This window comes from Chamaea fasciata, unplaced genomic scaffold (genome assembly GCF_029207755.1).
Source record: "Chamaea fasciata isolate MVZ Bird 193981 ecotype frontalis unplaced genomic scaffold, bChaFas1.0.hap1 SCAF_1, whole genome shotgun sequence".
NCBI lineage: Eukaryota > Metazoa > Chordata > Aves > Passeriformes > Sylviidae > Chamaea > Chamaea fasciata.
In genome coordinates this window covers 103248694-103263751 of record NW_027094086.1, presented here as the reverse complement: position 1 = coordinate 103263751, position 15058 = coordinate 103248694, and the positions used below count along the sequence as shown (strand labels likewise).

Sequence of the window (15058 nt, the reverse complement as noted above, 5' to 3'; positions counted from 1 at the left end):
AAAAGTTAATTAAAACAATTGCTTTTCTTAGTAGTGAAGCTATACATTAGTATAGTTCTTTCTTCTTTACAAAGTTACTACTAAAATGCTTATATAGAGTTGAAAATTTAGACTGTATATTGTGAATATTTTGAATATTCCTGACCTTCTGACATGCCTGTTTTGAAGAAGTGATAACTCTTATAAATATTTGAACACATTTTACCAAAATAGATATAGAAAAGAAACAGCATTCTAAACTGTCTGAAAATCCTAGTAATAATAAAGTGTAAGAGTAAAATAGAGTACCAAGCTATGAGGAATAAATCATGAAAGAAATTGATTAAGTTAAGTTTATAGAAAGAACATCACACAACATGACAACAGAAGAATCATTTCCCTTCAATGTTAAAATGATCTATTTGTGTAAATATCTATATTTCAGTCAAACTAAATACTCAGAAATAAACAGCAATATGTGGTTTTGATAATCACAGGATTGTAATCTGCATTTAAATTTGACACCTTTTTGTTGTAGGTTATAGCTTTTTTCTTATAGATAATTACAGATATCATAAATTTCTTCATTAATATAGGAGGAATATTGGGAGATTCCCATTTGGAATTTATTATGAAACTTTTAATCATAGACTCTGGCCCATTATTGCATATTTCTAAAGCCCTATGCACAGACGTGCAAGTTTAGGTATCTGCTCTGGCAATCGTTGGCACTACCAAGTTTGATACATTTTTTTCTGAAATTTTTTCACATTATTTATTTATGTATAAGAAAATACACAACAGAACAGAGCCCTACTTTTTGAAGAATTATGGTAATCCCAGTCATTACCATTTCTTAAATTTCTCTTTAAATAATGAATAATTCCCTAAAGTGGATTATTTAAAAGCCAGAGAGATAGAAAAGACAGAAAAAGTTGCTTGCTGTAACTCCCTTTCAAACTTTATTCATGAAACTTCATCTTAATTACAGATTTTGCTCTTTGATACAGATCTAAGCAAGCTATTACTTGCTGTCTTGGATAAGTTATTATATCAGGAATACATTCTCAAGATGTTCTGTGACTTGCAAACATGCTATTCCTTCAGTTTGCAGGATCGCAAGTGATTTAATAAAAGCTTCTGCAAAATGAAATATATTCCTCCTCCAAGAATCATGCCAAGCCATGTCCATACAAGAAGAGAATGCACTAATGTATGCCATTTTCTATCTGCTAAACCTGTTGCACAATGCAATGAAATCTTCTATGTCTTTGAGAGAGGGCTTGTACTACCCTTCAGCAGAGCTGAATAGAGTTAAGAGCTCCTAGAGTCCTGCCCCAGTACTCACTCCAGGGCATGCAAGTCCCAGGAGCCCTGGCTGCAAAGGAAAGGTACTTTCTGGAGTACTTTGACACTTTGGTCCTTCTTTAATTCCCATTAGAGAATCTATAATAACTATTATGCCTGCCTAACAATGCCCACCCATTTGCCTCGGAAGGATATCCAGACAGGCAGGAAACAGGGCATATCCAGGTTGTATTTGGAGAAATGGGATCTAAAAAGCAATGCAAATGTCCCCTGTCATTAGTGTTACTCTCCCTAAGTTCACAGACAGATCAAGGCTAGTGCTATATGATTAATACTTGAGAATTCCTCGTATTTAAAATCTAATTTTATGAATCAAAACACTTTTTAAAATTAACAATAGAGCAGGGAGACTTATAAATATGAAAAATGACAACGTGAAGATGCCACCAAATTTACTGATGAAATTCAGAGGCATTGGGAATAAAACAGCAGCAAGAAGATGCTCACCACCCCAGCCTAGTGAATTGCTGTTAATAACCAGTCCTAATACAGGAGATAGGATTTCAGTGAAGTCCATGTTTCTTCCATTAGTGTTCCAGTACAATTAATCTGAGAGAAGTCTCAAAGAACATCCTGAAGTAGGAGAGAAATAACTTTAAAACTTGTTTTGATCCTGCTCAACTGATTTATTCATGATTTTGTTAGCAAGAAAGCATTGCTATTTTTCAGTCATTGACAAAGCTGAGAAGCTATTCTATTATCACCCTTCAGTCATAACTCCTAGCAAGGAATACAAAGTTTGAGAGACAGAGAAAAATTGTTCTTTAATGCACTGAATTGAGAGGAAATTTTTTCAGTGTTTGTTCTTAAAATATAGGTGGAGAGTGAATTCTTGATGAAGAGATATTACTCCTAATGAAAGGATTACTGAAGATAGCATGACGTTAAAAAATTAGCAAACTTTTTTTCTCATTCTCTGAGCATTTGTTCCGATGGTTACACTACCTTAAATAAAGGTAAATCTGGACAATAGTAATACTATAAACATTGGAATTGCTGATTATTTTTCTTGGAATCCATACAAGATACAGAACAATCAGCTCACAGAGAACACCAAGTGATTTGACAGAATGGATTACCTTTCTTCTGTCCAGATTCTACTGTACTACACAAAATCTGCATGTGAGTACAGAGAAAAGTAGACATTGACATTGGGATACTGCATGTAAACCTGGGTCATTTATCTATGCACTTTTCATTGAAATACATGAGCATACTCAGCTGCTCCACTTTGAAAATGAGCCAAGTGGCTGTTAAGAAGAAGTTGTGTGGGTAAAACCTTACTTTTTTCAGAGGAAATACCATTGGCAGACTTTCAGTTACCACTCATTATCCTTTCTTTACTCTTTCTGCACTCAAAAAATCTTGCTGGTCCTACAGATTTCTTGTACTGGAACATGACTGTGAACAACAGAATTTGCCATCAAGCCAAAAATCAAGGTCCAGTGCTAATCAGAGCAAGGGTCAAGATGTTTTAGTTCAGTGAGTAGTTTGCTCGTTGCTCAGCATGGTAAAGGCTGATCTGCACTGAGCACTAAGTTGTGCCCAGCAATCCTCAGTTCCTCAGTACTGCTGCATTCCAAGACACTTTGCACAGAAAATATGAAACAAACAAAACCAAATCTGAACAAACCAAAAAATCCCTAACATTTGGATACTTTGTTATTTTTAGATCTGTGGGTGAAAAAATTGGCATAATGGGACTGAGCATCATCACAAATGGATTCTCTTATATGTTTGACAATTTTTTTTTTGTCTGGCTTGCAATTTCAGGTTTTCAAAAAAAAAGAAATTGGCTCAGCATCTCTTCCAAACATTTGTGCTACTTGACACGGTGCTTTGCAAAAAACCCTAAAAAGACAAAAATGCAGTCCATGCCATAGGGGACAGATGATTAAAAAGAAGGGAAGCTTTGATCTCTTACTCTTGTGTCATTCAACATCAGCACCACTGTAAATACTATTAAGATTTTACAAAAGCATATATGAAATCAGATTATGTTACAAATAGAGAGACAGAGACAGACATCAAAGAGGAGTGAGTAGTGAAAAGAGAAAATAAATATTAAAAGAAATTTTGAGATGGACCAATGCTAGGAAAAAGCAGATTATTTGTTCCTAAAGCGATGGGAGAAAAGATTCCTTTAAATGATACATAATGCTCCAAAATACAAATTGTTTTGTGAATACAATTTAATCTTGATACAATACACTCATTACACCCATGAATCCATGGAAGTGCTACGTCATTTTAAAAATAGCTTGACAAATCTTATATATATCTTGAATTAATGAATTAGTAAGATCGATCCTCTAAGTAACATGTATCTAATTAGACAGCTGTAGTTTAAACAAAGCATATTTTTTGCAGTCATGTTAATGCACAGGACCTTAAAAAGCTGGAGGTGAAACCCCACTATTAGCTGTGGAACGTATATTTGCTTTACAGAGTCCATGTTGACTACCACAACATTTCAAAGCAGCGCACACTTCCAATGGAAATGAGGAAAATAGGTCCTTTTTATGGTAACTGAGACAGTAGTATGCACTGACTTGCTGCTGCTTTCTGAAACTGATTATAGTTCAGCAGCTAAATTTGTAACTGCTTCCAAATGTTTAGCTGCTGCTTCTGGACAGCATTTCAATCTTTTCCATCTTGTTAGCAGCTCTATCATTGCGCTGGACAACAAATGCCCAGATTCAAAGTTTAATTTGCACCAGTAGAAATGGTATCTTTTCATCTGGGTTTTTTTTTTTTTTTTAAATCTGCAGATCCACTTTTCCAGAAAATATGGTTATTGATTTTCTAAATCAATAAATCCTATTAATCAAATTAAGTATCTTTCCCACTTATTCTAAGAATCTTAGGAAGTGATCATGAATCATTTTTTCTGGCAACACAAATTTCCTGGAAACAGAATTTATTGTCCATATGTCTTTTCAGCAAAGTGTCTATCCTATGGAAAATCAGAGGATAATTAAGCTTTTTTATGTCTTCTCACATTGACTAATCTCACATAACAAAATATTTCAAAATATGTATCAGAAAAGGATCTTGCTGAAGTTGTTCCTTCTAAAAAGGAGGTAATCTATTTTTATATAAACACGTATATGGGCATAGATCTCCACAAAGAAATCTGTAGGTACCAACAGCATGTGCAACAGGCAGAAAAGTTCAAGAGGACAATGGACTCTCCTCCCCCAGATTAGAGTAGCAATGACGCGGTGTAATTTTATTATAGGCTGTACTTTTTCTTTTCTCATGCTCCCTTTAAGCTTTAGTAAACCCACATATACACCCAGGCAACATTGGCATTGTTCTATCATTCATAAATACATGCAGACTGTGTACAAAGTCATTGGAGGTGATTCATGGAAAGAATGTACATTCCAAAGAAATCATGGAAAAATAGAGAAAATGCATGTGGAATTGTTCACAAGGTAAAAAGGGGAAAGCATTTCAGGCACTCTGTTTCAGATGCAATCCAGAAAAACATTTTAATAGACTGATTTGATAAATAACATCTAGCCAGAACACATAAAAAGTACAGTTAAAGAAAATACTCTAACATACTCCTGGAATAAGATGCATCTGGGGCAGTTAACACCTCAAATAGTCACACATATATTAATAATCATACCATATCCATGCTCCAAATTCTGTTTGTATGCATTCTGCTGTGGTCCAGAGGTTTACCTGAACTCACAAGGAAAAGCCTGTGTGAAATCAGGGGTTGGATCTGGCAGCATTACTAACAACAAAAACCAACTTACAAAGTGGTCCCAGACATTAACTGATGACTGTTTAAAGAGGGTAAAAAATTTTCCAAATACACAGGTTATGGATCAGTGCTCCAGGCTGTCAGGGTAGAATGTAGGAAAGCCTAACTCTAACCTTCAGATGAAGAGTGAAAGCCCCAGCCTCAAGAAAGCAAACATTACTACCTCATCCATGAAAACAGGGCAGGCAATGTTTCAATTATAGTCGAACCCTCGTCATCTTATGATGCAAAACACAGGGCAATTAATGAAGAAAAGACCAAGAGAAGACAATAACATAATAGGGAATGGAGCTCTGTTTTATGGACTAGAAAATGCCATTTTAACTATGTATGTATAACTGGATTATTCATACAGTTCTTTCTGACACATTCATCTCAGGAATGGATATTTTTATTGCATATTTGCACAGGAAAACATACTCAGGGTAATGCAAATGCATTCAGGATATGGGTGAAGAAAAATTCTTGACAAGACACACAATACACCACTCAGATCCATTTTGTCTGAGAAATTGATAAACTAATATGTTTTAGTCATTCACTAGGAAAGACAACTTTCCCCCAGAACAACCTGGGTTTGTGAAGAAGCAATGTCTGTGTTCATTTCTGTGAAAACATGAACTATGAACGGTTTAAAAAAAACTTTATAAAACATGATACAATAAAAGCAGTGGGGAAACTATTGATTTCCTCTAGCTTTATTTTAAGAAATAAAAATAATGAATCTTTTCCCATAATAGGTAGATTGCATCCACATAGAGAGAGGGTATTAGAAACAATTGGTTTGAAACATTCTGCTAGAATTGCCAGGTTAAAACTCGTATGCATAATTTTTCTTAAAAAGGCATGGCAAAAAACCTAGAGTTCACTGCACTGCAGTTACAACTTCCATAAAGGATTTCTAATATTCACAAAGCTCTTATCAGCTACTACTATTTCTAACAAACACCAAACCAACATGTACCCTTTTTCACTTTAATAATACTGGATTAAATATAATTACTACACAACAGCCATGTAAAATTAGAAAAATAGCAGAAATAATTCACCAGCTAAGAGAATGATGAAGATTGAGTAACATTTGGAGACTCAGTTATTACACTATCAAAAAAACTCAAAGAAATTGGTAAGAGACAAGCAAAGGGGCAGACCAGAACAGAGACGTGAGAAGGGTGTATTAACAACTGTCTGGAAAAAAATGACATCAAGATAATCATTTATCTGTCTACCATTTACCTAAGACGACTGATGTGTATTTCATGAGAAACATTTAGCATATGAATTATTTTCTGCTTCTGTTGTGTGGCAACATAATGATGGCTAAAGGAAAAAAGAACTCCCCAAAAGTTAATAGTTTCAACTTTTGGGACAAGAACATGTAGATCAGAGTGGAGCAAGTTTATTTATCCTGCTATTCTTGTGCTTTAAACATCACTAGAAGTTGAAATCAGCTTTTCTAGAACATTGAGAAGAAAGGGTAATCAATATTATTAGGGCTGGATGAGATACATGACAGCTTGGGGGCATGTTTTCTGGAGGAAGATTGAAAACAGAATGATGGAGCCTGAGCAAGTTTTAGAGAGACCTCCATTCATCACTGTAGTACTGCAGAAATCCCATTCTTCCCTCAGACTCTATTTCAAAAACTCTTGTTAAGCAGGAAATATATCTGCAACGAGCACTCTAGATCAGTTAATGGGTAGTGATGGCAAAATTAATAAGTTCATTAAGTTCTGAATTGGACAGCTACTGAGGAAAAAAGAGTGTATTGCAATTTTGAACTTTGTTTTTATCTCAGTCTCTGCATATATCTTACTTCCCATTGGTATTATGATAGCTTTATTGTAACTGAAACAACAAAACATCAAATTAAGTTTTCTATTTCACCTGTTTAGCTCCTAAATTCATAAAGCTGTGTCTCATTTCCTCCAGAGACAAACAGGCATGAAACAGTAATTCATGTACTGCAGTAACTCTGCTATATGTTTTTCATATACTGCCTGCAGGCACAGTGAATAGGAATAAAAACTGGAACAAAACACCAACAGATCTTGCTCTGTTCTCTGTATCTGTGCTTTTAGGTCCCACTCTCTGATTATTTGTTACAATTCCTATAGCCCTGGGAAATGACAGGCACAGATTCTTTGAATGCAACAGCGCTTCTCCCTTCAGGGTTTCATTCCCAGGGTAAGAGGAAGAATGGCAGAACCAGCATGCTGCTCCCTTCCTTTTTCCTAGGCAAAGATCAGTGGCCCATGGAAAATTTAATACCAAGAAAGTCACAAGTGGGTATTATTCAGAAGTCTCATGAGAAGAGTGGATGAAGAAGTACAGTTTTATTAACTAACATTTTGGATTCCATGAGTATATTGCATCACTGTTCTCTGTATAATTTTGAATCCTATAGCAAAGAAGGGAAGCTTCTTTCTATAAGAGCAAATTGATACTGTATATTGCACTGCCTCTTTTCCCCTTTTTAACCAGGGGGCACAAAGGACTTCTGCCTCCAAGCTCCTGTTTGCAAATAAGGGAAGTGTCCCATCACCTCCCATATCAACTAGAAAGTATATGGGCATCTAGAACCCTGAAAAGATATGGCTTTCTGCATGTCCTCAGCACTAAACATATTATTATCATCACAAAATGGATGTTTCCAAGGGAACAAGCAGAAACGAGGATATGAGAAATGTAATTGGAAAAGAGAAAAACAAGCCCTCAAAATCTACACTTCATTTTTTTTTCAAATTTACATATATTTATGCAGTTATTAGGTTGCAATTATCATCCCTGGACTTACTATTTCATTCATTTATTAACTGCCACAATTACTTGAATTGCCAAGATCAAGTTTGCATCATGGTAATAACTGCATACTCACAAAGGAATTACTATTCTAAAAAAACCATATCTAAATAGACAATAAGCAGCATCAATCTCATGCTGATAAAAAAATCTAAACCAACAAACAACAACAACAAAACCTGCTACAGTCAGAACAAATCTGTACCAAAGTCAGGTGCATAAAGGCTGTGAGACAACTGCAACCACTGCAGGATCCCTGCTTGAAAACAGTTTTCTCAGAAATTTATGGTGCACCCATAATTTTACTGTTTCTTGTGATAGTACAGTATATTTTCAGCAGAGGTGTCTGGTTTTGCACTTCCTTAGGAAAGTTGACAAGCTATCCTGACTAATTTTGGTTTTTTGGGTAATCTTTAGTGAGGCTTTGAAACTGACCCCTAGGTTTGAACATAATTTATACCACATAGGGTTGTGCGTTCAAAACAAACTTAAAAACCCCCAAAGCCAAAACAGTAAAGACAGACAACTGCATTGTAGTCTTTGCTTATTACTAGACAAGGACAGTTGATTCATCTTTGAGCAGAAAATTGAACCAGATGACCTTGTGCAATATCTTCAAATCTGAATTATCCTGTAGCCCTATGAGATTCCTAGGTATATTTTCAGAAGTCACTTATAACTTCATTTACGTGGAACTTCTTATTACTATCTTGCCTCAGACTAAATAGAAAGGCAACAGCATTATTACCTGTAAAATCACTTCCAATCCCTTTTGTCAGCAATGATTTTAAACTGTTTGCTAGGATGTACATGCTATTTTGCTCAGATGAAAGCTCATTATTAAGAAAAAAACACATGGACATGAACCAATAAAGTCTTAAAATCTAAAACTCATAACACAAGAATGAGAATTCTTTGTACAGACTGATTTTCATATATCCCTCTGAAATCACATGACAGTGAGAATTCTTTGAGTGCTGTGCCTCCAGCCAAAAAAAACCAAACCAAACCAAACCAAAATAAAAAAAAACCAACAACCCCCCCACAAAAAAAAATCCACAAAAACAACAAAAACCCACAACAAAACAGGCTTATTAATATGAAGGCTTTCCTCAAACACAAAATTTTGATGTAGTTCCTATTTCATACCAAAAATATTATTTAAGCTATTATTATTAGCAGCAGAATCAATAGAATTGTATTTATCTCTAGCTTAGTAGGAAATGTCACAACAATAAGCAGCAAAATCTGTAGTCCACTTATAGCTAATAGTTACCTGTCATTAACAGGTCAATAAACAGCTTGAGTCCTGACTTTTAAAATATTTTAACTGAAAAAATTCTCCCTGGGAAGGAACCATGTTGTAAAGCGACAGGATTCCCAAGAGACAAAAAAGTGAAAACGTTGAATTGTTTAACTATCTTCTCAGTTTTCTCAGTTCTCTGATGCACTTTAAAACAAAAGGACCTTTTTATCCTAAGTGGTTATTTAAACATCTGAAATATGTGTGTGCAAAAGTCCCAGCCTAGAAAAGCACCTAAGGTCAAGGCCACAATTGCTATCCTGATCCCATGATGCTAATAGAGGTTTTACTATTGGCTAAAATACCACCAGGTTCTCACTTCCTGAGGAATACAAAATCTCTTTTTTTTTTTCCCTCCTTTTTTTTTTTTTTTTTTTTTTTTTTTTTTTTTTGTCCTATTTCTTTGTGTGGGAATCATACTACAATGATTTATACACAAAGCTCAGTGGTGGAAGATGCCACATGAGTGCTTCAAGCTGTGCTGTGAGATGAATAGGGTGTCATAATATATTCAGCAAATATGGCAATCCTCCAAGACAGAGAAAGGTATGAAAAATTAGTTTCTTAGTTTAGAAACCATACACTGAAGCCAAGAACACATAGAAAGAAAATGTATTGGCCTCTTTCCCACTAACACACAAATCACTGTGGTTCTAGGTGTACAAACCATTACAGGTGTTATGAAAACACTGCAGTGTGATTTTTTTGTTACTGTCTAGGTAAAAATAATCTTTGTTGCTTCTTTCTCTTGCTTAAAAGAAAAAACCAAAACAAACCCACATTATAGAACATCTATAATGTATATAGTTGAAACTCACTTTGTAGACCAAAAAATGGCTTATAGGGAATTTCTAAGTGAATTTTTTTCCATATAATAGGTGAAAACATGAAAAAGGAGATACCTGCAAAGTATGCTCAAAATTTTCTAAGAACATTAAAATGTAAATAATTCCAACTGCTTGTTTCTTAAAAAAAAAAAAAATCAGCGAGTTATTATTTTGTGTGCTGTTTAATTGTTATTTAAATCTAGAAGCTAGAGTAAACACCTGCAACTACAGTATATGTTTATTTTATTATAATATAAACATATACTAACAAGTACAAATTGGTCCTGAAATAATAGTCTTTTATATATCAAGAAGAATCTAACACTTCACTCAGTGCAAGCTATAAGCTTTCTGAGCAGAATATCTCCAGCTCTACTACAAAATAAATTTGCCTTCTAAATATCTGCCAAAGCTGCATTCGTACACAACATTTCTGAAGCTTATGCAAGCAGGGAGCTTGTATCCATCAGCAGAGTCTAACCAGAACACTTCTAGTTATGAACATGATTCAGGATCCTATAGATTAAGGCCCAAGAAGGAACAAATCATTTTCCACATTGCAGAGTCTCTGTGCTATGCTAAATTAAGCAAAATAACAGCAACAGAGACAAACCATGCATTAGAAATAGTTAAAAAACAGCAGGGAGTATGGGGAGGAGTAACAAGCATTACAGTCTCTATTAAGTAATGGAATGCTTATGAAAATAGGAATAAGGCATGCATTCCAAATGAATGCTTATCTACAGCACCACAAGAAAATATACACACCAAAAAAAAAAGTGGGGGAAAGCAACCTAAAGTATTACACTGTAAGCATGCAGCCATAAAATTAATCTGGAATGCCTTTGAATTGCTCCTGTCACAATGAACTCAGTTCACAATCACAAGAATGTGTTATATGTTTTCACTTATAAACCAATCTTCCCTAAGCAGCATTAAGATTTATTTAACATCTAAATCTATCATACACAATTCGACCATATATAAAGTACTTGATGCATAATAATAGAGCTTTAAAAATACAATTCCTTCTTTGTGTGCTAATTCTGGAACAACTAATATTTTTGTCTTTATTGGTTACTGATTGTAACTTTTGTTGAGGAGGCACATACAGAAAGGGTCTTTTCCAGTAAAGCTACATAGCAAAAGAAGAATCTTCTAGTCTTATGACCTTGCCATTCTCTACAATGTGTAAGGAATCTGGTTACCCATAAATGCTGGCCATTTAAGAAGCGGTTTCAAAAGTGTTAGTGGAAAAATTCTAACCTTCATTCAACTAGTGCCCTTGCTGACTGTAGTGTATGAAAACTGACAACCAGAAAAACAGGATAAAGTTCAAAGCAATTTTTCAATGCCTCTATTGATTAAGCTTTAAAAGTTACTGTGTTTACCAAATGCCACCTGCTTTGAGGAGCAACAGATCTGAGAGAAGAACACACAAACACTTAGTGCAATACCCATCATTTTAGCAGTGAGCAAACAGATAAATTTTTCCAAGAATATAGCATCTTCTGTATTTTCACTGTCTGTCAACTTTAAGAAAGGAGAACAAAGTAGTATGTTCAATGAATGGACTTCTCTAACTGCAATACCTCTTATATTGTTGAGATAAATCTCCTTAACACCATATTTGATGGATATCGCATTCCCAGCCTACCTGGTGTATTCAGCAGCCGGGACATCTTGCAAGAATAGGAGATGAACTGCTCACAGTACTCAGCACTACTGGTAATGGCAGAAATCTGGTCCATTGTTGCACTGTAGTTGAGCTGCAGCACAGATAACTTCTCGGGGCTGTTGCCTCCCACAGAAGTCTGCATTTGCAGATCATGGTACACAGTTGTCCATACTTTATCCTCTGAAAGAGAGTGCAAGAAAGAAAAGACTGGTAAAAGACAGACAGTGGAACTGAATTAAAATAAATTTAGGCCTTTGATAAATGACACCTTGATAAAAGTGTTCTGCAAGATATTTGTTGAGGTGGTAGCAGGGAAGGAGGACACTGCATATGAAAGGTTATCATGTGACAGCATAGTTCCTACTATGAACTAATGAAGGGCAGAAACTCTGATCACCTTTATGAAAAGATACCAAATATACCATGTGAGAAATCTTCCTTAAACAATTGATGCCTACAGTTACATATGAACCTAAAAAGGATTAACTTTGTTCAGAAAGACAGAAGCCTGGTGCCCTAAAGATTTAAAGTCTTTATGCGAAGAACATACACTGGGCATGGTAAGTTGCTGTGGGCTGGAGAGCAACACTGCTTTACTAAAGTAGTAGTAAAGTAACAACAAGGATGCACTAGATTCTCAAGTGTTACATCATTTAGTAATTAATACTGAAAAATGTTTCAACATTTTTTACCCAGGATGTGTTCTAGGATAAAACAAAATTACTGCTTATTGAGACTTAAATATTTTAAAACAGCAGCACCATATAACTTAACCAATTCTGGTTATGGTGTAGATAGCACCATGAGAACTAGTCAAAGTAGGATGGAAATCCAAAATCTTCTGTACAGTTGAGAAAAGGCACAAAGAAGGAAGAAAGACAACTTCAAAACTTTTGATAAGAAATACAGCAATATTGTTCAAATCTCTACACCTCCAACAAACTTTTTTTTGCAGGGTCATGCAAAAAGTGTATTATATCCAGCCCAGAACAATATCTGTAATGCATTATATTTCTTTAAACTATTGAAGAGCAAGTAACTAGAAATGTTACTGTGAACCATTTGTCAGTAGTTACCAGAGAAGATTTAAGATGAGGTATTGTAATAATAAAACAACACATTTCACACTCCTTTTATAGCAAGATTTGTTGAAGTTGGAAGGTAGTTTAGAAAGGAAACAAAGCCAAGGCACAGAAACTTTGCTGTTATAGACCAACGATTTATTTTTCTTAGAGGGACGTTCCACTGAAAAAAAAAATATTACCTGAGTAATATAGGGCTTCAAAATGAAAAGTATGAAGATTCAGTCAATATTATTGATACTGTCTTCCTGTAAGAATGCTACTCTATCACTTAGGTGTGAAGAATTTTGAAATTTAGGTTGACTAGATATCACTCTAAAAATCCACTATTTCAGCTGATATGTTCTACTCCTATTCTGCCATCTCACATAGACGTGGAGTGAAATAGGTCAATTACCCTCTGTAAATAAACCACAGAAATTCTCTTTTCTCTATACATTAACCTGAAACACATCACCACAAAACTTCCTAGAAATGCATCAGATTTTGTCAGTAATATTTGTCATGTAAGGTTCTTTCACTTCTTAAGTTTTCTGTTTTTCTTTTAATTTGTCTGCCTTATATATTTCTACCACTGAGGGCAAAGTCAAAGAAATCTGCCTTGGAATAAAAAATGCGGAACCTTAAAAAACACCACTATACATCTACTCCGGTGCCTTAAACTGGCTTGTACAAAGCCCAATTTCCCAAATGGGTCAGGCCTTTGCCCCAGCTGTTCTGTCAAGCAACACCACTGACCACAGTTGTCCTTCAGAGATGCAGAAACAGAACACACCAGGCTAACTTTGTTGTATTTGTCACAAAAACAGACTCTCCAGGGAGATCACTTGGCATTTTCTGAGTATACTAATTCACCTGGCAGACATGCCTTACAGCGATAAACCCCATAAAATGTAGTGCTTTGCAATATGTTCTCAATTCCTCTATGTAAATCTCTTGCCTGTTTAAGCAAATCTCAGTCATTCTTAAACTTGTGGCCTGCACTTCAATATTTTAACTGCATGGAAACACTTTGCCAAACCGACATATACTCAAAAGTGCTTCAGTACTTCCTCACCAGGTTCACAGGAATGTGCTCTTATACATTGGTGAGTTTTGGTGTGATCCAGAGTAAAGATATCTCTCCACATTATGACTATCCTGATCTTCCAGAGTCTGTACTCTGCCTTATTTTCCAGTCTTAATTTTTACTGCATAGTGTCAGGCTATTTTGGATTATATGGAATCATGTGGACCCATGTTTTTCAACTGATACAGTTTTAAGTCTTTCTAATCAAACGTTCAGAGATCAGGTAAGCAAAACAGACAAATCCTCCATAGGTTGTACACATCACTAGCCAAATGAGATTAAATTCAGCAGGTGATGTAAGATGGTTATTATTTTAATATTCATATCCTTAGTCCAAAGCTCTTTACAAAAAACAGAAATATTCCTGCAACGAGAAAAAGAAATTTAAAAATCAGGAGAAAGGAATCCCACATCCTAGTACTAATAAAAATTTATAATTGTCACTTGTCAAATTATATAGAGAACACAATCCAGTTTTATTAACAGCCTGGGATGGAAGTTTACTGCAGATTCATTTTCAAGAAAGGATTGAGATAGTTTACACAGTCACTGACAGAAACCTCTCATTTTTTGGCAGAAAACACCGTACATATAGGAACACAGAAGTGTCAGAAAGGAATACACTAGGACAGTTAGGACCTCATATTGGATTTTTGATCCAGCAGAGACTCCTAGACTAGGCACTAAGAAGGGACAGGAACATGACTAGCGATAAGAATTGTGTTAGGCAATATGTTTGAGAAGGAATTTTCTTATGAATAGCAGATTCTAGCCAATATACAGTCACTTCCCCTGCAAGTTAGGAAGTTCAGTCGTTACTGTGGCACACTGTATTAAAGATGATAGAATCATACTCCTATCTGTCAAATGTATCCTCAACTTCAAGACCTTTCCATTAAAATACAAAATACTACTAAAAGTTAAGCACCTGTTGCACATTGTAATAGATCTTTTTATCAATATACATATATATGTGCATAAAGTCAATAATCTTTTACGGAAAAGCAACTCAATCTCTTCCTGCTGTCTAAAAGATGATGGGAGGTTGATTAGGATACACCTGGTCAGATACTGAAAATAAACCTAGGCCTTATTTCACTTGCAACTAATTTTTTTGTAGTCTGTCTCAAATGACCCATGAACACATTCAGCACGCTGTCTTGTCCAAA

The 15058-nt window shown here is 35.2% G+C and overlaps 1 protein-coding gene across 1 annotated transcript in view; it reads right to left on the bottom strand.

The window, feature by feature from the left end:
* Positions 1-15058, bottom strand: part of CNTNAP2 (contactin associated protein 2) — a 765857-nt gene that overhangs the window by 293608 nt on the left and 457191 nt on the right. The window contains exon 14 of the mRNA XM_066189178.1: positions 11718-11918. Within this exon, the coding sequence (XP_066045275.1) occupies positions 11718-11918 (201 nt within the window). The remainder of the gene's footprint in view (positions 1-11717; positions 11919-15058) is intronic.